Source organism: Vicugna pacos, chromosome 6, assembly GCF_048564905.1.
Source record: "Vicugna pacos chromosome 6, VicPac4, whole genome shotgun sequence".
NCBI lineage: Eukaryota > Metazoa > Chordata > Mammalia > Artiodactyla > Camelidae > Vicugna > Vicugna pacos.
In genome coordinates this window covers 68,538,018-68,563,899 of record NC_132992.1, presented here as the reverse complement: position 1 = coordinate 68,563,899, position 25,882 = coordinate 68,538,018, and the positions used below count along the sequence as shown (strand labels likewise).

General features: G+C 42.8%; 1 protein-coding gene across 9 annotated transcripts in view; it reads right to left on the bottom strand.

Moving 5' to 3' along the window:
- PCNX1 (pecanex 1) overlaps window positions 1-25,882 on the bottom strand; it is a 181,097-nt gene that overhangs the window by 3,828 nt on the left and 151,387 nt on the right. For 5 of the 9 annotated variants that reach the window (XM_072963331.1, XM_072963330.1, XM_072963329.1 and 2 more), the window contains 8 exons: window positions 24,220-24,450; window positions 23,064-23,338; window positions 21,523-21,728; window positions 19,760-20,202; window positions 19,193-19,333; window positions 18,951-18,987; window positions 11,403-11,541; window positions 11,014-11,132 (listed from right to left, as the gene is read on the bottom strand). In XM_072963331.1, the coding sequence (XP_072819432.1) occupies window positions 11,120-11,132; window positions 11,403-11,541; window positions 18,951-18,987; window positions 19,193-19,333; window positions 19,760-20,202; window positions 21,523-21,728; window positions 23,064-23,338; window positions 24,220-24,450 (1,485 nt within the window). In that variant the 3' untranslated portion in view covers window positions 11,014-11,119. Of the gene's footprint in view, window positions 1-11,013; window positions 11,133-11,402; window positions 11,542-13,171; window positions 17,465-17,767; window positions 18,988-19,192; window positions 19,334-19,759; window positions 20,203-21,522; window positions 21,729-23,063; window positions 23,339-24,219; window positions 24,451-25,882 lie in introns of those variants that run through there. The other 4 variants (XM_072963332.1, XM_072963333.1, XM_072963336.1 and 1 more) reach the window with 2 other exon arrangements.

Genomic DNA, 25,882 nt, shown 5'->3' with positions numbered 1-25,882 from the left:
AACCCTCTAATCACATGGGTGATTATTCTGGTGATCAGATCCCAGCTAGGCACCCCCCCCACCACGTATCATCTCATTAGCATACAAGACAGTAAATTCCAAGGGTTCTGAGGGGCTCTCTGTCAGGAACTGGAGACAAAGACAACATACTTCTTTTGTATTTTCTCACAACAGGTTAACTCTGAGCCCTAGAGCCTGGGCTGAAGGGGAGGGAGATTTGAGTCAGGAGACGAGCACTGCGATGTGAGTGTCCTGTGTAGTTCACAGCCTCCTGTGTGGTTAGGTGAGCCTCGGGCTGAACAGGACGTGGGTGGTGTGGGGCCCCCAGTACCTCGATAGGCTGTAACCAGGCTACCAGATTGCTCAGAAGCCAGGCTTTTTGTAAAAGTTGCAGAGACGACATAACAAGCTTAAATTTTTACTTTCTCACCTTCCAACTGTACAATTTGCCGACGGAAAGAGCAACTGAGTTTGCTTTCTTTGTAAACCCCCAGGCTGAAACTGAGAGGGAGCCTGCCTTCCCTTATAGTGTCATTTATAACATCTTCCAGGACCCAGCAAGAAGGCAGGACGTGAACCCCACCAGGCCAGTCTCCTTGGTTGTGGGTAAAAGCTGACTGTGGTCACAGGTGATATGTTTCCTGTTGTTGGTGGTGAGATTTCATAGGGGCCTTTTCCTGTCTTCACTCAAAAGGAAATGCATTGACACCAAGGGAAGTGGTAAAACCATGGGCCATTCTATGTTTTAGAAATCTGATATTTGGAAACCTGCAGACCTGAAGAGTCAGGGACTTTTTATGAAGATCTGATACACAAGGGCTATCCAAACAAGGAGCTGACTCATTAGGAAGTGTGGTGTACCATTACCTAAAACCTCAAACCACAAATGTTTCACCTCTAAATTTTGTGGACTTTGTTAGACAGACATTTTTGTTAGGCACTGTGTGAAACGACGGGGTGTCTGGTTTCTTTCCCCTCCCCACAGTGACTACATGCATCTTTCGTAATATGCCCATGCCATGTGGTCAGCTTGCAAGGAAGAGTTTTATTAATGAGTGTGTTCAGGGATTTTCAAATGGAAGAACTTACAGAAGTGCAGAGTAGCTGTTTACACTAAGTGAAAGGACATATACTGTATGATTCCACTGACATGAGGTACCCAGAGCAGTCAGACTCATAGAGACGGAAGGCAAAGTGGTGGTTGCCAGGGGCTGGAGGAGGAGGACGGGGAGTTAGTGTTTAGTGGGTAGGGTTTTAGTTTTGCAAGACGGAAGAGTTCTAGAGATTGGGGTGGTGATGGTTGTACAACAACGTGGATGTACTTAATGCACTTGATGGTGCACTTAAAGCGATTAAGATGGTGCATTTTATAATAATGTGTATTTCATCACAACTTTAAAAAAATACATTCTTTTAAAATAAGGAGGGGTAATAGCACAGGGTTGTTGTGGGGATTAAATGAGTGAATTAGCAGTTCTCTATTAAGGTGCCCCCCTGTCCCCACACACACATAACGTGTTGGGCCCAGAATGTCACAGAGCTGAGGCTGAGCAGCCCGCAGTGAAGCACCCAGCAGAGTGGCTCTCCATCAACAGTGGCGGTGACTGCCATGGAGTTTGCATGGAATTTATCATGCCCCAGAGTTCCTGTTGCCTATCCCAAGGAGCCCAAGGTTACCGATGCAGAAGCACCCGGCAGGACCACCGTAGCAACAAAGGCCTTCAGGGTGAGCCTGCAGGTCCGAGGGCACGTGGCAGTTTATGGTCGTCAGTGGAGTCATAAGGATCCTTCTCCACAAACCTAAGCTTGTTAACAATTTTATATGACTTTATTTTCCTTCAAATTAATTTGGATCACAAACCCTGATCCCCCCAAAAGTGAGCAGAAAATCTGGGCCTCTACAGGGCCAGATGTCCAACGAGGCTCCTCAGGCTGCCACCTGCCCAGGGCTACCTGGTGGCCCCTTCCAACCTGTGTCAGCCCAGGAAGGCCCTCAAATCTTGGCTGTGGCCTGGAGTCCAGGGTCAGGGTTCTAGCATCTCCAGGCCTCCATGAAGTCATTCTCCTCTCCTGCACATTCCATCCCCAGCCGAGGCCCTGCAGCTCCCCTGACTGTGAGGAACCTGCAGATCTCCACCCTTTCTCTTTGTGGGGAATGCCCTGCTCCCCTAGCAGAACCCACCCCAGGCCCACCTTGGGCACCTCGGGGCAGACTTGGTGGCTGGTGGGTCAGCTCTGAGCTCCAAATCCCCCTCCCCACTCTACACATTACCTTTCTCCTCTGTCAGCTGGTCCCTCCTGGGCTCTAACAAGAGGCCAGAGGGAGACTACAAAGTAGGAGGCAGGGGAAGGACAGCCCCTGACTGCTGGCCCCCCGTTCTGTCTCCAGCTGTTCATCAGCTCCAGCTGGGTCACATCCCCACCGGGGGAACCAGCACCACAGCTCCAGGCAGGCCCGGGCTCCACCCACCAGGTCTGGGCATCCACCTCTTCCCCTGGCTCTCGACTCCTACCTGCAACCAACCGCGGGGCAGGAGCTGCTTCCTGTAATCCCCACCCCTGTTCCCTCAGGGCCCTTTCCACTCTGTCCCCATCACCATTTAACCAGCACCTGACATTACACTTAATCAATCACCGAGCATGGCTTCTGTCTGGTGTCCTAGATGGCATGAGTGGCGGGGCCACCAGAGCTCCTGCCCCGGCCAAGAGGCTGCACCTGTGGTGTCACCAGGAAACTGCCAGGATGGAAATGATCACTCTGAGGTGTCAGAAGCACTTAGACGCTCCGCAGCCCATTAACCTTGTCACCGTCACCTGTCCCTGCCTGTCAAGGTGGAAGCAGGGCAGCGGCTCCCCAAGGACAGGCTGAGTGGCTGAGATGTACAGTGCTCCCCGCAGGTCCTGGGAGAAGCCTCACAGCCCCAGGGGACGTCCATCTCCTGTGAGGTTCGGCGAAGCGCTGGAAAGAAGTGCCTTTGCACAGCATGGGCTCGGCAGCCCCGGGGTGTTTTCAGGGGCAGTCTTGGCTGCAGCTGTGGGGCCCACATCGAGCAGGAGGCTGGGACTCCCAGGGGCATGTTAACGGGCACAGGCATCCACAAAGTGTGAATCCGGGGTGCGTGGCCAGGGCAGCTACCTGGGTAGACCCTGGATTCAACCGGCTCCGAGAGCTTTGTCAATCAAGTATTTTTGGTTCCTCCTCCTCTTCCAGCGCGTGTGTGTCGAGGGGTCCGAGCCCACCCCGACACACACCTGTACTCAGCCTCTCCCCTGGCGAGGGTTGAGCTCCTGCTGCCATCTGGTGGCAGTTTGTGTGGGGACACTGGAGAGGCAGAGATCTGCTCCCCAGTCCTACACCTCTGCTTGCAGAGACGGGGAGCTTTCTTGGCATTTCCTTCATGGACAGAAGGAAGACCCGCTCTCCAACCCACCACTGCCGCTTGTGAGGGGCTCACCTCTGATGGGACGCGCCATCCCCGCCATCCACAGGCAAGACGTCCTGTCCCCATGCGCAGTGCAGTTCAGGGAGATGGGACACATGAGGGGGCTGGGGGGTGGGTCCCTGTTGAGAGGGTAGGTACCAACAAGCTGGCTCTGTCCTTCCCCAGTTGTTCAGGAAGTTGTCTCCTGTTCAGCCAGGGATCTGGGCATCTCTTCAGAGAGGGAAGTACAAGCTCCAGAACTAATGAAAAAGCTCCACGACATCACAGGGCTGTCTTCTCCTCTTAGTTGCATCCCCATTCATGTTGCACAGTGAAATCCACTGGGGTGGGGTTTCAATTGTGAGCATCTTGAGGTCAAGGACTTTTCACATTATAATCTGTATCTAGCAGAGGGCTGAGCACAGAGGAGGTATTAAATATTTCTTCAGTAATAGACCTCTAAGCGATCAGGTCAACGTATCCTGTCAATTCATCTTCCAGAAGCCATTCTCTCAGCTGCAGCTCTCCTCTCGGTCCCCCGGGTCAGTGGATGTTGTGTGCCACCCAGGTTTCCCTTCACGGTCACATGCTGATTCCCCTGAGTGTTCCACCCTAAGTCCCTCCCCAGGAACTGCCCTCCTTCCAAAGGAAGCTTCTTACTAAGGTTGAATCTCCTCCTGCAGGCAGGCCACATCCAGTAAGTATTCAACACTGGTGGGGGTGCTCCAGCCTCTGCACCTCTAATGGAGGAACTGGGACAAAGCCGCAGGGCTTCCTGTGGGATGGGCTGAGGCCTTTGCTCTGACTGCATCGCAGCTCACCCACCTCTGCCCCAGCACGCAGCCTTCACCTTTCACCCCCACAGGCTGAGGGCTCTCAGCGCACAAACAGCAAGAGGCTGAGGACACAAGCTGTACACCAGAAACTGACACATCAATTGAAAAAAAGTGACCAAACATGAAAAAAAAAAAAGAGGCCGAGGACATTTCCTGGCCTATTTAAGGCAATCGTTACAATCAAAAGAAATCAAGGAGGCTGAGGGAAGCAGGCCAACCAGGATTTAAAAAAAATCTGTTTCCCAGTTTCTGGACCTGGGCCTGTTTTCAGACCTGGAACTCAGTGACTAAAGGAAAAGCTGGGTCCTGCAGAGGAAGGGCCCTGCGATACCACAGCAACGTGTACAAGATGAGTCCTTCCCCAGGGGCCCGCGGGCCAACGTGAGTGTCCAGAGAGCCTAAGGACTGGCTGGACACAGAAGCAGGCTCTGAGCTGACACTGATGTTGAGCACCCGAAGCATCGCCGTGCCCCTGTTAGAAAAATGGGTCAGGGAAACACCTGGGACCACATAAATAAAACGCAATCAAGTCCTAGTGCAGGTCCGGCTCAGCGTGGGCCCCCCGGCTCTACAGCCTTGCCCGGGGTTCTTTTCCCCCAGTCCCTGAACGTGTAACCAGAGTGGACATACCTGGTAGTCAGGCAAACCAACTAGTTTCAGCCACACGAGGGAAGGCCAAGTGGAAGTCTACGAAACTTCCCCGACACCACGCCCCCGACCCAAGACAATCAATCGCAACACCCTGAGGATGAGAAGAGATACAAAAGGAAGAGGTGGTGGCCCTCGTATTCCCAGCTGATTCACTAGTCAGGTCCCCACGAAAACCAGACACATGCAAATTAACACTGCTTCAGGTGCATGGTGATACTTGGTATATGGTCCCTCTGGCAAACGTATTCTTACCCATCTCTCTTGAGGCCACAAGCATTTGGGTTCATGGGAGGCATACTACTCTATACATCTGCGTTCTTGCCCCAGGGCTGTAACCTCTTCTGCTCTCCATCGAAAGGTCGTCTGAAGGAAGCTGGACCGTGTAGAGAGGCTGCAGGACATCACACTGGTCCATGACATTGAGGACATGTCAGTCAAACTGGATGAGCAAGAAGGGGTAAGTATGTAGGAGGTAAAGCCTATAAAAACTCAGGAGCCTGCTGGAACATCCCCTTCAAAGGAAGGGAGCCTTTCCCTCATTACTAGAAAGGAATCAGAATGCCCATAGGTCAGTGTGGATTCTGAAGTCTGTAAAGTCCATTCCTGGGAATATTGCTCTGACCCGTTCGCCAAGTCACATGGAAAGCTCCGAGTGGGGCCCAGAGCAGAACGACCCTGCAGCCAGTTCAGGACGCGGCATAAACAGCCTTGCCACTTTGTGCATACTACCTGGTATAGCTTACAGTACTCAAGGCACCTACGATGGGAAAAGCTGTCATACAGAGTTTGCGGTAAGCCCAACTGGAGAATGACAAGGTAGACCCATGGGATTCTGGAGTAAGGCCGTGGCATTTGCACCAGCCCTGGTTTACTGCTGGGCCTCGGTAGAGACTGACCATGTGACTCATCAGACATTAAGCCATACCTCCGAGCAGGCCCAGCAGCAACCCATTCAAAGCTGGAAGTGGTGCAAGGGCACTGGACACGAGCAGGGATGAGGGCACAAGCAGGCTGCTTGTGCAGGTGGCCCACACCGCCCACCATGGCATTCACTGTCGCACGAGCAGTCACCTCAGCTCGCATCTACGGCCAAGGGCAGGGGGATGTAACCAGCACCCCAACTTACAGAAGAGGGACAAAGCCAGGTTTGGTTCACAGACGGGTGCGTTTGATATGAAGCTGGGAGCCAAAAAGGGACTGCTGCAGCAGGGTGGCCCCGCTCAGGTGGCCCTTTAAGACAGCGGTGAAGGGAAACCACTGCAAGGCAACAGTCAGGCTTCCCAGCCATCCACTTTGTGTGCAAGCAGAACAGGCCCAAGGCCAGAAAAAACATGAACTGATGGGAGTAGCAAATGGCTTGGCTGACTGGCCAGAGACCGAGGAGGAGAAAGATGAGGTGGTCAGGGACAAGGGTGGAGGAGAATGGACGATCTACAGGAGTGGCCATGGTGTCTGAATGCATGTTAATGGTGCCAGAGAGCATCACTAGGGAAGAGGCACGAAGCAACCAAATAGTCCAAATGATCCAGCCGGCTGTTGTCTGCCATCGTCATTAGTCACACCCGTGCCAGCAAAATGTGTGCCTGGAAGGAGCAGCCATGGTGACAGCCGTGGCAGCTTCACAGTGGGATTCAGCTCACCAAAGCCAGCCTAGACACTGGTGCTGCCAAGTGTTCAACCCGAGTGCCGCAGAGATCACTGCTGTGTATCGTTTATCGACTCAATACCCACGCCTCAAGGGGAACCGCCACCCACTTGACAGCAGCGTGTCTACCTTGGACTCCTTCCAGTCTACATAGGGCAGCTACTTATCTTGACTAGAAGTTATGGGCATTGATCTTGCCTTCCCTGCTTTCAGGGCTTCAGTACTATGATCATATGAGGGTTTACAGAGTGTTAGACCCACTGACACAGGATTCCCACATGGCACTGAATAGGACCTTGGGATTTTACAGCAAAGAGGGTGTGACCGTGGGCACACAGCCATGGAATCCACTGGTCCTGTCGTATACTGTAGAAGCTGCTGGTCTGATAGAACAACCGAGTGACCTTTTAAAGGTGCAGCTGAGACGGCAGCTTGGAAATGATATCCTGTGAGGATGGGCACCACCCTTCAGGATGCAGGATACACCCTAAATCAATGTCCATTCTAGTGTTTCTGTGGCCCCAGTTGGTGGAATACTCTAGACTGGGAACCAACCATTAGAATGGGAATGGCCCTGCTAGACATCTTTACCAATGACCCACTTGGTACATGTGCTTCTTGCTACCGCAACTTCAGGCTCTGTGGGTCTAAACAACCCGGTTATAGCAAGGGAATATAGCAAGAGTCCCACTCAACTCTAAGCTGCAGCTACTGCCCAGTCACTTTGGGTCCTTTGTGCTACGAAGTCACCACCGCGTTCTTTCCTTGGTAGGAGGAAAATCAGGAGGCAGGGCTGCTGCCACACACAGGGGGGAGAAGCGACAGGCCTGGCATCCAGGTGATACCCTTCCCCAATTTAAATGGAGTATGGTCGGTCAAGCGGAGCAGCCACTGCTTGAGAAGGGCCTGGTGAGCAGGGGCTCAGAGCTCTCAAGGATGAGGGAGCCTGCGTCACCCCAGCAGGTAACTTAGGGGCAAGAGCAGGTAAGCACCTGGACCAGCAGGGGTGCTCGTCGAGGAGAAATCTCAACAGGGCAGTAGAGGAGGGAGACCCGCGGATATGAGCAGTGCAAGAACCGGGTGTTGTGGTGCTCTGCCCAGACTCCACTGCAGCACGGAGACAGCCCTTCCCCCAAGCTGTTGGGAGCGTTGCCTTCCCCAAGCAGTGCCCTCAAGACATCTCCGAAGGGCCACCGCAGCTCCAGATCTCCCCATGGATTTTAACTAAAGCCTTTGTTGTAACTGAACTGAGAGTTCATCAACCCAGCTGCCAGCGCTCCCTCACAGATAGCGTCCTGGGAGAGCACTCCCCAGGAAACTTCCTGTGCAAAGATGGCAGGCTCAGAGTCCCCTTGCACAGAAGCCAACTCACTGGAGTCAACGCCTTGGTCCGGGCCAACACTGCCTCAAGGCTGAATTCCTCAGTAGCCTCCAATGACCTCCTGAGGGCTTCCCTGGCAATTCCAGTGCCCTGGACACCACTGAGAGGAAGGTACCCCAATCTCGTCTCCATCATGCCACTTACTATGTATATTATCTCAGGCCAATTACCAAAAATAAGGTAGAAAGCACTTGTATGTCAAGGAAAACTATGCATCGTCTTCAGCAAACCCTCTGTCCTATCAGATTCTGATTCTGTGGGAATTATTTTATAATTTTGTAAAATGTAGGTATCTAATAAGACATGTAAATTATGTCCCCTCTAGTGGAGGTTCAAAGGAACTCCCCTCAAAAAAACAACAAAAAAAGTGTCTCCATTTTACAATTCATTTCAATATTCCTTTAATCCATATAAATTTGTGCTCTTAAAAAGTTTTCCTTTGAACACACCATAACATGTGGTTAGTTCTCCAGACAAATGCGTCAAGTAAAATCTTGAATATGTGTACCTTTTTATATCTGAGAACCATGAGTTTACCTTTTCCTGAAAATTACTTTTAATCCTCAACTTCCACATACATAAGACAACAGTAAAAACATCTGCAGGTTTGTTGTGAATTTATCTGGCGGACAGTAGGCACTCAAGTGCTTACTGCAATAAGCACTTTTCAAAGAAAGTCATTACAACTTTACAGAGTCCTTTTGCTGAAACTTGCAATGGAAATATATTTTCCAGAGTCTTAGATCTGGCAAGAGTTACCACACACCAACCCTTTGCCAAAGACAAGTCAGTGTCTTCAGTTTCTTTCACTAATAGATTGACTGTGTCTAGTCAGTCTGCCATTGTCACTTACTATCTTCCATCTTTGAATATTAAATATTTCCAAGATCAGTTTATTTTACAACAATCCCTTTCAGGCTACACAGACCCCAAATTTTAAACTTCCTTTTTAAAATTAGATTTTGCTTTTAATTTCCTTAAACAGTTGTTTGCTCTTAGCTTAAAAATAAGAGTGAGAAATTTTCCCCTCCCCAATCTGATGGTGTACTTGGAGAAAATTGTTCAACTACTCCTAGTCGGAAATGTAACAGAGCAAGAGGTCGAGTCGATTTGTGCCCTCTGACATGAGAGATAAAGGCACTTTCCCAGGCTTAGCTCAGTCCACTCCACACCTGCGGTTAATACCAGTTGTCCCCAGTCAAAGCAGGAAGGGCAAGGTGCTGAGTCATCCATTAAAGTGTCTAGGCAGAAGCAGAAGCTGACGGGAAGGAAAGCTGCAGCCTAACACTGTCATAGTAACAAACCCGGAGCAAGAATGTGGCAACAGAAGAAATATGGTCTGCTTGAAATCCAGAAAAAGGAAGCCCAAGACCAAAAATTGACAATGTTTATCACAGAGTAAAAAAAACCTGAAGCTGATGGACATAAATATTCTATTGCTAGAAAAGCAGAAAACTTATAAAGCATACTTTTCCCAACCCAGCAAAAAATATGTTTTTGATTACATAAGGAAGAATCACACACTTCCTTGTGCTCTAATTCTCTGTCCACGCACTAACTTCCAGTGACCTAAGTGGCCTATCAGTTACCTTCTGATCCGAGGCTGGGAGTGCCCTCATCTCTAGGACTGCAAACTAATAAACTGGCATTTTGATCAACATACTGAACTTCTACTAGGTTCATTATTACTAGTTGGTCCTGAAAAAAATCAAGTTTCTAAGAAACTTAGGTTCTGACAAAATCAAGTGTAAGCATCGACTCCTGATCGGGCCAAAGCCAACCGTATCTGGCAGCCAGTCTCTCTCCAGAACCACCCTCTTCACGTTCATTCTTGCTCGTCTGCCATCTTACTCCTTTACCTAAAACATGCTCTGTGCAGCTTTAGCTACAAAGTGATGCTGAGGGAAATTTCATCACGAAAAAATGCGTCCTAAATCTGACTTTACTCTCCATGTTATCTAGAAGTGGAGGGGCTGAGGATCTGGCACTTTTCAGGCCCAAAGCCCCATTTTTCTTTGGCTTGCTGCTTCGGCCGCAGGCAGCTGAGCCAGGGCTCGCTGTGGCGGTCACAGCGCACCACCCGGTACCTGGAGACACCAGAGCTTTCCCTACTTCAGCACTTGCCACTTCTCTGGCCCTCTCACCCACGGCCCTGATAACCTGTTGGCTCTCCTTCTGACCTGCATTCCCACAGGGTGACCTAATATAGGTTGAGAAACAGAGATGTTAACAAGGGACATGTTAGAACTCATGGAATTGGATAGTTTTCTGGTTTCCAGAAAGGTAAAGATATTGTCCAAGTGATACCTTTTTTTTTTGCCTCCTGTCCTCTGGCCTCATATTTTCAAAGAAAAAGTCAGTCTAAGGTCTTACAACATGAATCATAAGCCTCCAGATTCGATGGTTTTCCACAAAGAAACCATTTTATTTCTCCACTCATCCCACTCAGCTCAGAAGATTAACCTTTAAGAAACTACCACTTGTCAGACTTTAGTGAAGTATCAAAACAAAACTATTAACAACTATCTGGAAAACTGTTAAAAAAAACCCTCTCTTTTCCAACTATATGCATGACAAGGTTCTCTTCAAAAACTTCAACCAAAATAATGTAATGCAACTCACTGGATGTAGCAGCAGACAGGAGTTTTCAGGTGTCTTACGCAATTTTTAAAATTTGGAAGCACTATTTTAAATAAAAATGTTTTGTTAATGTGTAATTGACTTTATTATTTATTAATTCAGTTAGAAATAACACCTTTGGTATTTGTCGTCTTAATTTTTAAAGCAATGAATATTAATAAACCACATAAAGAAAAGCTCTTGGTGGGGGGGAACTAATTTTTTTAAATGTAAAGCTATTCCAAGAACAGAAGGTTTGAGATCTACAGTGTTAGAAAAACCTGACTTACCAAAACTAACTAAAAAAAAAAAAAAAAAAAAAAGAATAGGAAATCCGAAGTCTTTGAGGAACTGAATCCATGACTAAAAGCCTTCTCCTAAAGACCACCCTATGTCCAGGTGGTTTCACTGGTGAATGTTTCCTTTTTCCCCAACAATTTAAGGAAGGAAATAACTTACATGGAGAAAAGCAGAGGCATGAAGAGATGTAAGGCGGCCTGAGAAAAAGGGCAAACATCCAGATCTACATCCACCTCCGTTCTGCTGACTTTCTGTTCGAGGTCGGCTACAGATGTATCCTAAAACAGACACCTTATTTCTTAGGTGGTCCGAGTTTCTGTTTCTTGAAAACAACACTCAAGCTCTGAAAAGCTATGTACAGACTTGTTGAGGACGTTGTGGTCAAGTTGCACGCACTGTTAGCAACCACACACTCTGGGGAGTGGACTCTGGGTTCAGAGCTAAGCTCTGATTTGTCTGAGCCCATCATGGTGACTGCTCTTGTCAGTGACTGGCTCAAAATCAGGACACAGGGACAAGTCAAGGATCCCACATATGTCAAATCTTACATTAACGAGATGCAAGGAGAAATGCGCTCAGGCTTCTGGGAGATCTTCCCACTCAAGAGCGGTAACAGGAAGTGTTTTTTTCCTGAATGATGATGTATGCGTATGGAATGAGGTCCAGAAACAGACTCCAAGTTCCAGTCTGAAAAGAAAGCCAGCATACATAGGTGGGTAGGGTTGAGAAAATTACAGCCATACAGAGCTGGAGTAACATGAATAAACCAGTTCCCAGAGCCCATCCTACCTTCATTTTACAGTGAGCCCATTTCCTGTTTCAGCAACTTTGAATTGGGTTTTCTCTTTCTTGCAACTGTAAGCATCCCAAATGAATTACTATTTCAGAACTCACCACTTACAGAAGTACTTTCAATACTGTGATTGTACAAAAGGAGTCACTCCCACAGTAATAAGCCAGGCAAATCTGCATTTTGTCTAAAGAAAGGTACACCTTACTTTAGCCGTTTGTGCTCCATTGTTGAGCTCCCTCTGGAACATGCTGTATTATTAATCGGTGTGCAAGTGAGAAGCAGCGGGGTGGTGTGTGAGAGCAAACCCACTCAGGGTATCACAAACACAGAGGCACTACCTGCGATCTGTTTACACTCAGTGCTGTCCCGGGATGTTGACTATCTGGTAAAGGCAGGTCAAGAGTAGTGCTTGCTTCAGGGCGGGACTGGAGACCTGGAGCGTTCTTACACGGGCCAGTTACCATGTACTCACACAACGTTCTTGGGAACAAAATGGGACCTTGGACTAAAGGATGACCTTTTCCCTTTCTGGTACAGTTTACTGGGCACTGAAACTGAATGCTTTCTTAAAAGATTTTCAGACAAGATGGATTCATCTCTAGCCGCTTGCTGTCAACACACTTTCTGAGAAACTACAAAGCAACCTAGGGATCCTCTTGTACCAAACTACATTTTCCCAAGTATGAAGTTCAGTTATATTTAGTTTCCTTTAATAAGCACATATGAAGAAGGGGAAAAGGAAGTAAAACAAATATTTTGCGTAATAAGTGCTGAATACCCCAAATGCCACCAAGTAAGGTCATGTCCTTACTTCACAAAGTGCTTTTTCCCTTCCCCAGAGGAAAAAACACCAACATGCTGAGATTCATTGGCTACAGGTCAGCAAGACATTTCTGGGTCTTTTGGGGGAAAAAATCCAAAGTAAACTGCACTTTAAGAATGAAAAAGAGGTTTTATGGGACCCAAATTACATGTCGACTGCCCTTTGAATCTCTGACTCTTAAGATTATTAATGCAGTTTACACAGAAAATCCCTTTGAAGATGTATTTCATTTAAGCAGTATGTTTCCTGTGCTAGAAAAAATACTATCCTTTAAGATTAAATACCATTACATTTCCAGGTGTGCCACTGTGATCCCAAGCAGGAAGACAGCAAACTGTTTGGGACCCTGATGCAGATGGCACCCAATCTGCACCCTGCTGGTTTTGGTTGTCACTGACAGATAAAATGACTCATTAAAGGCTTAATGCGTGATTCAGTCAAGAGTATATCTATTCTCATTGACAGCATGCATTTTCTTTAATATACATGACATTAGTAGGTTAGCAGACACCTCACATTAGCATCTGCCCAATTTTGATGACCATGATCCAAATGTTTTCCCCATTCTCTGTACTGTCATTTAGTGTAACATTGAATATGTACACATTTTCTCCATCCTCCATGTTTCATCAAATACTGTATCATTAACAGGACACATTCGGGTAAATTCCGAAGATGTAAACTACAACCTTTCCGCCAAGTGTGAAAAGATATCCTTTTATTATGAAATACATACATTTCTATTATAAGCTGAATCCCATGTTTATAGGCCGAAGCTTCTGTTTAAAATGATTATTTCAGAACCAAGTACAAGTCCTAAAAATATACTATGCAGAGCTTAATACGGTATACTTTAATTTTTCTTACTTTGACAAAAATGGGACAGAAGACAAAATGAAAAAAAAAATTTATTTCTTCAGTGTTTTATCCACTGTCAATACTGTATCTTTGATGCAATATATTTGCAAAGAAAAAAACAATCTCAGCTTTTATTTTCCATTTTAAACAACTAGAATATTTACAAGCTGTTCAGAATAACAAACACTCAGACACGCATACACACACACTCACAGACACACTTGAGTACATATATTCTTATCTCTGGTTTATACTGAATGCTGGTAGAGGCAATGAATACTTTCAGAGCCCACGATCAGAAAAAGGAAACCCATTTTCCTTCCTCACCCCTACCTTCCTAGAACCATTTTTAGTACTCCTCCTTCCATTTCCTCATGCAGAGCTCATTGCCAGACTTGTATAGAGTTAAGGTAATCATTTTTTACAATTTATTTTTACTTAAACTATATAAGCTTTAAAAAAGCATAAGCAGACGTGATTTTCCCACCACTTCTATGATTTTGGTTGTAGGTTCAAGCTTCATATATAAAAAATCTTGTTCAACCACAATTACACTAAACCCACGAGGCATCTGGAGCAGCCATCTCATCCTCTACTGCTACTCTGTTCTGAATTCCAGGGTATCGCCCCATCTGTGCAAATAACAACCAGGAATTCATCCTTATCACAATCTCAGATGACCTTTGTTCCTTCTAGCTTGGCTCCACTGAATCATAAATTGTCAGGTACAGAGCTGAGGCACAGGAAAAAAGCTATAACCCTATATAATAGGTATGTCTTAGAACAGAACTGTCATATTATAACCTTGCGATGACAATCAGCTCTGGTTCCCCCAAAGAATGTTATGTTGCTTCCATAAAATGGCAGATAATAAAAGTTTAGCTCACAAACAGAACTCATTTTCTCTAATTTGGAAAGAATAGGTGGCTGATGGGCAATACAGAGATTCTTATCATACATAATTCTTGACAGGATGACTCTGGTGAGATAATTTAAAGCAGGAAATATGCCTCTGTAAGAAACAAAATTAGCAGTCTATTCACATACCTTCCAGATCTGTTTGTATGATAATTTCTTTCCAATCACAATTCTTACCTAAATATTTAATGAGTGAAAAATGAGAAGGCCTGGGTGTTTATCAACCAGATTTTTAAAAGAGAAATGAAGAAAAGAGAAGCTGGTTTTTAAATACTTAATTTAAAGACTATATATATATCCAACATATTAAAATTTATGCTGCACAAATAAATGGTAATATAATATCTAAGTTTCCTCTTTCTCCAGAGTAATATAAACCAAATTTCCACATAAGACTGAAAGTTCAAAGTCTGTTAATAGAGTCTAAGTATCACCTTAGTCTTTATTGAAATTATTCTCTTCATGCATCTTGGAATTAAAGGAAAAGCCTCTAGAATAAAAGTGGATGCTTTATACCTCATCTAAATAAGGTATCACGTCAAAGGGGAACACTGACTGGGTCTTTGTCCAAGCAAAGTTGTTCCATGTGATTACATTATAGTACAAAAAAGAAAAAGAATGAATACTGAAGACTTAAAACAAAACTAAAACAAAAAAAGGGCTTTGCCCATACTCGTGAAAAAGTAACTAAAACAAATACGAAAGTAATTTATAGTTTTATAGTTAGCAAAAATAAATTCAGAGAATTCTCAAGCAAAAATTACTGTTATCTTCTCCTCAAGTCACATATTTAGGAAAAAAGGTTTCTGATTTTCAACTAAAAGAAAAAGATTTTTGCCTTTGGGCATATCTCAAGTTTAAAAGACCCAGTTCTGGATGAATGTGACTCGATGCAGAATTCCCAAGCAGAGGCAGAAGGATGCAGCAAAGTGGAATATATTAAGGCTAAGCAACCCTTGCTTAGATTTGAGGCTGTTTTTTATATTTCAATATGAGATGAAAAAAATAAACCAACCCAGGAAGGAAAATACACCTTCTTATTGAGTTGCAGTTTCCTATGTAAAAACTTGTATTTCCATTGCTTGACATTTGGTACACTGAGTAATTTTCTGTATCTCACTCAGGACAGAAATATTGTCTGACTAACTCTGTTTCAAGGTTCAGTAGAAGTATCTCAGATATATTTGTAATATTTAAAAAAATACTTCAAATCTAATGGAAGTTAATCTTCCAATAATAGAAACTCAAAGAAGGCAGAACACAGATGAAGTCTGTTCACCCATTCCCTGAAAGGTAATCAATCTCCTCTTATCTTAAATACATACAGCCTCACCATCTACTCCCTCAAGCCCCTTAAATATCAACATCTTATACTACTCTAGACTCTTGGAAAAATTACAGTTCTTTAGAAAAAAGTGAACATATAAAGTTTCATCAAGTATTGAAAAATGGTGTAAAAAGAGGGCTCACACCAAGTTATAAGCTGGAAGATGAACCAAAAATTTAATTTTGAGCTATAAAATGATCTTTACCACTGAATAAGAAAAAAATTACAAAAAAGCTAACAATTTATAACTTATTCCAGGATTCTCTCTAGAGGTGGGAACCCCCCACAAAAGAAACCAAAATCAAATGAGAAGAAAACCGGAAAGACACCAATAAAATTATTTAAAGCAAGTGAAAAAAATAAAAAAGCTAGTGTTTTAATTACATATTTTTACTTTCAAATTAGGGAATTCTGAAAGTTTTGGCAATCGTGAACTAAAGACACTAATGTATGTGTGCTGAAGTCTTGTATACCAAGGAAAAAGTTAAGCAGGGAATCTAAACAAATAGCTCACGATTCTCCAAGGCGGTGTGGGATGCAGAGACAGAGTAGAATAAGACACATATGATCAATTTAATTAATGAAAGTGTATATATTTCTATATAACAATTTAGATCAAATTATTCTTAAGACATGAATCCTTCTTCAATGATCAATGCTTCCCGTGATGCACTTATTAGAGACGTATTATGATTTTAAAAAGACTGTAAGTTTTAGACTTAAAAAGTAAGAACAGGGCTCCTTTTAGGGTTCCTAATTCATAAATTCACTAAAGGGCTATCTGATAACAAAATGCAACTTGTTTTGAAAAAAATGTCTATTAACTATCCCAAATCAAGACCCAAATATTTATGTTCCATATAAAATCTAGCCTTGCATTTGCAATCTGACTTTTTATAGTGTGTGATGTGTTTAACAACTGGAAGCAGGGGGCGGGCGGCTAAGGAGAAAAATAATTCTAGCCCCCTGACTGAATCATCTGAAGTTCAGATTTCTTTTTACCCTGTGTTGAAAAATGAATTATCTTTTAAAAAAAGAAAAAAGAAAGAAAAATGCATTATCTTCGATTTAAGACTGAAAAGGCTCTATCTATTTTCTCATCTAGACAATGACCATGAAGAGATCATAATCATCTCAGAAAGGGTACAGCAGCAGAGAGCGTAAGTCTTCTGAAAAAATTTAAAACAGATAAACAGATCATATATCCAGTTTCAGACAAAAAAAAAAAAAAAAAAAGACCTGAACCTTAATGGCATACTGTAGACTTGCCAATGAGGCAAATACAGATTATAATGATAGTATCAGGAAAATTCATTTTAATCGGTCAGAATTTAGAAAGGGCACCTTTGGGTGAAGGTTCAGTAAATTATCTGACAAATATTTTTCAACAATTGGTTTTATAAAGTGTGAAGTCTGGAAACATCAACACAAGGCAAACTGGGTCCTGAAGAACTGCAAAAATTTAAAATTAGAAAAAGGAAAAATAAATAGGTTTTGGAGTGAAAATGCACTAAGATACTATATATTAGCTATCTACCCCTTTACTTTTCACTCCTCCTACTGAAATGTTATGCTATACTGGAAAATTACATCAGAATTAGCAGGAAAAACAGCTTCTCTTTCCTGTTGCCTCATCAAAAGATGCTTTAAACCTGTGCTGTCCCACACAGTAGCCACTCAGCACACGTAGCCAGCGACTGCCTGAAATACAGCTAGTACCACATACTGAGATAGGAATATCTTCAATATAATGGATTAAACAAAATGTATGATTGAAATTAATTTCACCTGCTTCTTTTACTCTCCATTCACAGAGGGCAGAAAGATGGCTGCTCCTAAATGCTCAGATGTACAGTCTTCTTTGGAGTTTCATACAAAAAGAGAAAGTATTCTGAAGGATTTAAAAAATGCCAAAAGTTGAAAATTAAATCTAAATTGCAGTTCCCACCTAGTCCAATTGTAAATCTGAGTTATATATTTCCCTGAATATGTATTTAAAAAAATCAATAAAATTTAAGTTATGAGACAACATATGAATTAAGTCAATTTCATCACAGTTATAAATATTTTAAATTACAACTACACACTATAAATCACAGGAAAAAAATTCAAGTAATAGAACAAGAAGAGCAGAGGAAAATAAAAGGCGAAGTTATTAAAGCGGGATTGAGCAATAAGAACTGCACCATTTAGATAATTTTGTTTGAACAGATTTTACTTGATTAACTGAACTGCATATGAATAAGTTCAAGAGCTAAGACTCTTAAAATAAAAGGCAATCAATCCTTTCTTTAAATTCCTGGACATTCATCTTCTTGTTTGGAAAGCAAAAGTATTTTCTTCCCAGAACTGACCCAGCAGAGCTTGCTCCAAGTGGGAGAAGCAGAGTGGCCGGGGCCCTCACGGCGCTGGAGCCCATCCGAAATGTGGACACGGGAGTGGCAGGAGTGTTCACAGGACCGATTCACCGACTGTTGGCTCCGGGAAATGCCAGTGATGAAGCTATGTATATCTTGAGATTGAGTGTTCACTTTAAAGGAAACATCCAATTTCCTGGCATGAAGTACAGACTACTAACAGAAAAATGAGCAGCATGATTCCTGCTATGTATGTTTATCAGGAAAGGGAGAGGGTTAATCCCAAAGGCAATTTAAATAAATGGTATTTTATTTTTATATATAAATAAATGCTCTGAGAAATCTCAGACTTTAGTGCATTGTTGTAAAAAATTAGTGCAGTTTTTTTTCATTAAAGTTTTTAGCGCTCAAGGAATAAGATAAACCTGTGTCTGTTCATAGTCTCTTTCCCTGTACATTAAACTTTTATACTGCTATATGTTAAACTGAAGTTTTCTACACTGATCTGTTTTTAAAAATCAAGGTAAATGGATTTCATGTTCTATGACAAAACATGGCAATTATTTTTGGCAAAGAAATTAGAAAAATATGAGATCATAGTTTAGAAATCAAGAGTTTGTTGATTTAAAGCATAGGCAATGCATAGGAAAGGATGTATTTTAACAGAACTTTATCCTTCATGCAAAATGTTTTCTCGGCAGCTAACTTAAAAAAATATTTCAGCTTTATTTGGGGATGGAGACAGTGTCAGAGTCAGGGTGAATGGTGAAGGAGAGGTGCTTAACCAAGCCCACTCTATGTTCAAGTCTCTCCTGCAGGATCAAAGTGATACCCGCAGGCATCTTCTGCTAGCTCCTCTTTTCTTCCAATGTCTTGGAATTTTGAGGGAAAAGAAATGTAGTTATAAAACACTGGCTCACACTTCAGCCCCAAGTTCTAGTACCCCAGTTTCAATTACAGTCACGTATTTATCATCAATCTGGACCAGAAGTACTGTCTTGTCGATGTGGGATCTAGTACCTGGATCTCTGCTGCAAGGCACCCATCGGTGAATCACCTAACAATTCAGAATAAAACAAGCAGTTAGTGGCAGAGAACTTGCATACACTCGTAGCCTCTATCCTTAAGATAAGAGGTAGTAATTCAGTTTGATAATTAAGCATAAGTAGATAAATCAGCTAAAAACATGCATACAAGTCAGTTATAAAAAAGGCTATAAAAAAGTCAGAACACCAGATAGCTAGCTTCGTAAGAGAACTTACGTGGCCTTCCATGCCCTCCTGAGGACTCCAGTCTTTCCAGCTGTTTCTCCCGGCTTTTAACCGAATGCCCTCATCAGGCCACTGCAGCTCTTTCCTTTTTGACAGGTTGATCCCATCCAGAATTTGACTGGGATCCACAATCTACATTGTAAATAAACATGGATCATTTCCAATTCATTTCTCCCCTGACGATGAAAAATTACATACTCCCAAACAAGACTTCTTTCACAGAACTCTATGTGTCTCAAATTCTCCACTGCCTACAACGGAATAAAAAACACCCGAAAGGGCCACCTCCCGAATTCCTTTCAGCCCACGGTAGACTTTCCTGCCATGGCCACCACAAGGCAACGCCTGAATAGAGCACAAATACCACCAGGGAAAAACTGCTTGCTTTCCATTTTGATGCTGGCAGAAACCTTTTGTCAACATTCAAAAATGTTCTAGTCTTCAAACTATGTAATAAAAAGTGTCTTTCCACAAGAGTCTTTTACTCAAAAAACAAGAAAAAAAAAAAACAAATGAGGAAGAGAAACGGCGGAAGCAGAACCGCGTGGGCTTACTCACTTGGACTCTGTAAATCACCTCCCCCTTTCTGGCATGTGAATTATTGGCAGGACTTAAGGCGTTGCCCGGCTGTGCATCAGTGGCACTGCTCTGACCTCCGTCAGTCCCAAGAAGGCCCGCGAGGGTGTGATGTTTGCAGGCTGGGATGCTTTGGCTGGAGCTGCTAGAAGAAGGCAGGCCGTGCTGCACGCAGGCCACGCCGCTCTGGCCGGAGGGGTCCATCTGGTTGACCACAGAGAGGCGGGACTGGATGGAAGACGGCAAGTTCCGAAGCGATATCTGACTGGTGGACGAGCGCCGACAAGGCACGAAGCCCGTGGTGGACATCCGGAGAGACGAGTGCCGGCTGCTGTAGCAGTAAGAGGACTGGCTGGCCACGGAGGCCCGCGCAGGGGACTGCCTGGCCAGGCCCGACTGCACGGACTGCGAGCTGTGGCTCGTGCCTGCGGAAGGACAACCGGCAGCACTCACTCCGAGTGCAACGACTCTAAATTCCTTTCTCTGTCATTTCTAAGACGTTCCCCTTGAGCTTCTCACCTTGAATCAGTCGGTGAATTCACTGAACTTAACATTTATACCTAAACCTTTTCAAGTTGCCAAAAAGAAACAAATATCTGGGTGTGTTTACCTGTGTGGTTTTCAGAATACAATTTTTATGTGCTGAAGCTTTTTAAAATTCAAATTCTGGGTCGTAGAAAACCACAAATAATTTACAGCGAATAGCAGTATTTAAGGTTGAGTTAAATCTAAAAATTTCTTTCATAGAAATACTTCAGAATATCAAGAATACCTCTTTAATATATCAGAAATGAAATCTCTCATAGAAATCAGACAGAAATATTTATTACCTCCCTTGGGGAGAAGGAAAATTTTCTTCTGTAGGATACAGAAAGAACTAATCATAAGGGAAAAGATCAGTAAATTCCTCTATACTAAAATTAAGAAACTTATCATCAAAAAAAGTCAAGCCACTCTTCATAGGAAGAGAATGAAAAAAGATACCTCTACTATAGAAAACTGACAAAGAGCTCCAATCCAGAATATACAAATGTAAGTAAGAAAAAGATAGCCAGATAGAAAATTGGGCAAGAGACTTCACATGCACTTGAGAAAGAAGAGCTAATAAACTCATGTAAGCTTCAAATCTCAGGTATTAGAGCAATGCAAATCAAAACAATACAGCCAAAGACCACTTCCTCCTGTCTTTCTGAGAGCGCAGGGCGCAGAGGAGGGATGATAATGTTCAAAGCTGGTGAAAGTTTACATGATGGGCATTCTGATACACAGCTGGGGAGAGTACCAACTGGTTAAAAAAAACACTGGGGGAAAGATTTTTTGGTATTATGTATCATGAGTCTTCAATTTTCTCATTAACTTTGACTTTATGATTCCATTTTTAAAGTTTCCAGCCTAAGAAAATAGTAAGTGATTTATAAAGATTTATATACAAAGATTATTACAACATTCAAAAGAAACCGAATCATTGTTCAACAAGAAGTTAAATATATTAGTTAAAAATTATTAGCCTTTAAAAATGATACTTTCAAAGAAATGCTACTTCAAATAATATATTTTCATATATATATATATATGTAAAACAATTAATATAAACAAGTAGGAAAATGTCCAGCTGGGAATCAAACAAAATATTCTATTTCAATATTTCCAAGTAGGTAATACATCATCTTTCTTAGACACATACTACCTGATCCCCCAGTGGGGAGGCTAACCTTATACATATACACAGTTTTGTTTCGTATTACCTAGCGTTGGAGGGTGAGATGTGACAGGCGGATGGAGCCCTACTCCCGATCCCTGGCCTGCATTTCCCGTGCCCCCTTGGGGCACACCGCTGTGAGGATCATTGGCAGTTGTTGCATTGTTACTGGTGCAGGAGGTTCCACCCCCGGTATCAGAATCTTCAATATTGCCGCCACTGTTACATCCAGCTCCACAACCTTTTCTTAACCTAGGAACAAACACCAGAGTAGGAAGCACCATCCCAAGATCACTTCGATAAGTATTTTATTCTTTTTCTAGCTATTGTGAACATTTAATGCTACTAATGTTCACCTTCCAAAGTCTTTATGGTTCAATCAACATTAGGAACAAAGAAGTCTGTTACCTTTGCATACTGCCCTTTTATATTCACTGCCTCAGTTCTTTCCCATTGACTTCACATTTACACACGCTATCATCTTTGCTCTACCACAGTAAAGAACTGCACATAACAAGTTGTAATTAAGATCACAGCTGGAAACAGAATTCCTGCCAGTGTATACAGACCTGAAAACCTAACTGATTTAAATTAAACCTAATTTATGCGGTAGTACACCTGAAGAGAGCTGCCGTAATCATTTCTCTTCTCCGTTTTTTAAAGTGTAGGGTGACTAACTCTCCTGGTTTGCCCATGACTGTCCGGGTTGGCACTGAGAATCCTGCACCCCAGGAAACCACTCAGTCCTGGGCAAACGAGGCCCTTCCAGCATAGCATACATTTTTTAAAAATAAAATTTCTTTGAACACTACCCTGGTCTGTGTTCTTCCTTCTGTTTCAATAAGGACTGATGTTGAAATGGTGAAATTTTACTTTTTAATGTTGGATATTCCTGGAAGAATTTGAAAACACCTATTTAAGAATTCGCTGCTCTAATCCTGTTTTTCTTAAGTTCTGATATTTAAGTATCTGAACAACTCTTAAGAAACTGAAAATATTCTGTTACTTTTCTTTACCATCCACCAAATAATGATATTCCTACACCATACATTATCATTTTCTAGACAAAAGGCAGAGAAAAAAATTCATGTGCATCCTTGAAGATATTACAGATGCGAGATTCAAGTGTTGACTAGCTTGTTAGAATCTGCATCTCATAATCAGGAGTTTCAGTGTGTATACTGTGCTCCCCCTACTGTTGGAACGAAATAAAAAAAAAACAGAGTAATCAACTTGAACACGCTTCTCATATTTTTCTCTAATTTGCCCTGTGTGCTGACCCAGACATTCCAATAGTGGCAATATGCTGTAATAGAGTTACAAAAAATTAAACAAAGAGAGGGAACTATTCAAGATTCTACAAAATGCTAGAGCAGTAGTTCTTAACCAGAGTTGTACATTTAGATTTATCTAATAAGAGTTTGAAGACACGAATGCTCAGACTCTACTTCCGGAAGTTCAGCTGTAATAGGTTATATTGTGCCATGGCATCTGTATTTTTCCACAAGCTTTCCAGTGATGCTAACGCTGCTTAGATGAAGAGGGTCAGGACACACCACCACTGTAAAAGGCAATCCTATGGCTCACCTGTGCCAGGTTGACACTATGAAGTTTCTGATATTTCCCAAGCTGATAGGTCCCCCAAGAATTTCTTTAAGCTGTTCATGGCTGTCAGAGTAAGAAGTTGTCAGGGGTGAGACAAAGATCGGGTAGCCAATAGGTTGATCACAAGATGAGTTTATCATGTTTCTCAGAGCTTGCTTGGCATTTTGGATGCTGCCTCTCTCTGGGTTACGGTTACGTAGAAAAACAAGCTCCTGCTGCTGCCCTGCCCACAGACCTCGGACACACTCCTTATTCACCTGGAAACCGGACACACGGGAATTAGGTTAAGGGGCCAAGCCTGAAATTTATATAAACAGAGGAGCAGAAATGGGTGGGATATGAAAGACATCACCATTACCAACTGTGAAAAGCAGGAAACAAAGGTAAGCAGGGCACATGTGAACAGGAGTTAACCATGTTCCACTGTCATTAGCAGGCTGTTACGTAAGAGGCACCTGCGGCGCTCTCCCCTCTGTATCCTCCTAGCTGATGTCAAAATATTAAGCAAAATGTAGTCTATGTAGTTTTCCAAATTAGTGAATTTTGTAACTAAGATAAAAGATATTTTTGATAGAAATGAGAGGTAACAAATACTTAGAGAGTGGAAAGAATGTTTGTGACTTTGGGGGTTGATTAAATGAAGAAAAAGTAAACCATTACAAACTATCAAAATAAAAATTTCAGGGATTAAACCTCCAAAAGCCCTGAGATGTTTAAAAAACCAACCAAACAAAAACAAAAAACCAAGTTAATGTTAGAGTGAACCACTCACAGTTAGCTACTGGTCACTATTAAGTACAAGCTATAGTCTTATTTTGCAACCCAAGAATCACATCATATTAGCAATACAGTGTGGACATTTTAATAAGAGATGCTACCCAAATAAGCACATGGGCTTAAGACTGCCACAACAGGCAAAAGACCGCCAAAATAGAAATAAACAAAAAATTTAAGGCTTTAAGGCACATGAGAAAATTTCAAAGGACAAAGTAAATTACTGACAAAATAAATTAAGTGCACATAAGCAACAACCATTAATGCAGTATGATCATATTTTTTTTTCTATATAGGAGTTTCAACTGCTTTTTAAAAGTCTGGATTTTTTTTTAAGACGTGAACCAGTGCCTCAAAGACTTACTTTAATGACCCTGAAGCTCAGGTAGCGCCTGTTGAGCATGATGATTTTGTACTCATTGGTGCCGTCGTCCATGACGTGCCGCAGAGCCAGCAGGGAGGGAGAGTTGGCCAGGACGGCACTCCGCCACGCGGGGTCCCCTTCGTGGGCTATTACGAGGTTTTTCTCATGAGATACAATGGCTTCATAGAGCACAGTAGGGTCATCGTATTCATCTGGAGAAGTGAAATGATCCTATGGATAGAAATAAGAAATACATCTTTTTTAGGAAAAGAAGAGTGACTTCCAGTATGAGGAAAGTGTCTGTGATTATTAAATCAGTTCCTCAGTTGAAGGCCTTAAAAACTGGTTTATATATTTCAAACCAGCACATGTTAATATTATTAGAGATAAATTACAGATTTTTAAGCTTATTCAGGTTGGGAATTAGCACACTACTGCTATACTACTTTTGTAAATTCCTCAATCCAACCCCATCCTGTAAGTTTTAGCTAAACCATTTTTATTTCCAATTTTTACATATTTTGTTTTCCTCATTCAAGTTGGTTTTTCATATCTGTATTTTTTTTTGTTAAAGGATTCTCTCACTGTGATCAGTTAAGGAAGGCTAAAAACTACAGAAAAGGTCCCTAAGTTGTGTTTCTTTTTAAAGTAGGCACTTTTCACATAAAGCCACATCTCTAGAATGGCTTTAATGTACCATTTTATTCTGCCTCTCATCTAGTTAAGGCTCAAAGCTATGAGCTGTGAGGACAGGTTAAGGGTCCTAGTCCTAAGGAAGCTAGTCAAGTCTTCCCCCCAAATCCTCTTGGTCTTAGTAACTAATTATCAAATGAATGAGTAGTTATTTAATATCAACCATGTGCAAGAGTCTGTGGAAGGCAGCATGGATGAAACAAAGGGGTACATGAAATGTATCTCCCATTCAGAAACCTACAGATTAACAGAGGATACAGGACACGTTCCCAAATAATCATAAAACAAATCTGAATTTCTGGGAATGGTGTGTTAAGAAGGAAATATAAATGCTATATTGGCTGCCCTCATATTTATAACCAAGAGGTTGATAAATTTTTACATTCAAGTAAAATAACTCATTTGTGCTCAAGCCAATTGATGGGAATGTGCGCTTCCTGGAGGGGAGACAGGTGAGAGCAAGAAGGCAATAGCCCCAAGGGTGCATCTCCAAGTCTGGGTTCACCTACAGGAGAATAATCTGAGTATGCACTGTACACTGAGTGCACAAGGGCACAAGTTCTCCAAGACACGATTTCATCTAGCTGTCATGACAACCTTGTTAAATAGGCTGAGCAGGTAATACCAGCATTTTACAAATATCAAAACTGAAGCTCAGAGAGGCTTAGCTGCTTCCCAAGTCTAGAAAATTAGTAATGATTGTACTGCCAGGACTTGAACGCATTTTTAAGGTATTTTTTCATTCAGATTTTTAAAATGAAAAAAATCTTTCAAGTCTAGTTGACGTGAATAGAGAGAGCTACACAATGCAGGTGGTTTTGAGCTGGGTCTTAAAGAACGAACACAATTTCAGTGGATGGAGATGGCACTGTGCGAGGAGGGGAAAGGGCTCCAGGCAAGACAACCTGCTAGTGCCTCGTCCGGACTTCTTTTACTAGGCTGGTGCCCTCCTCTGTCCACTGCTTTGAGT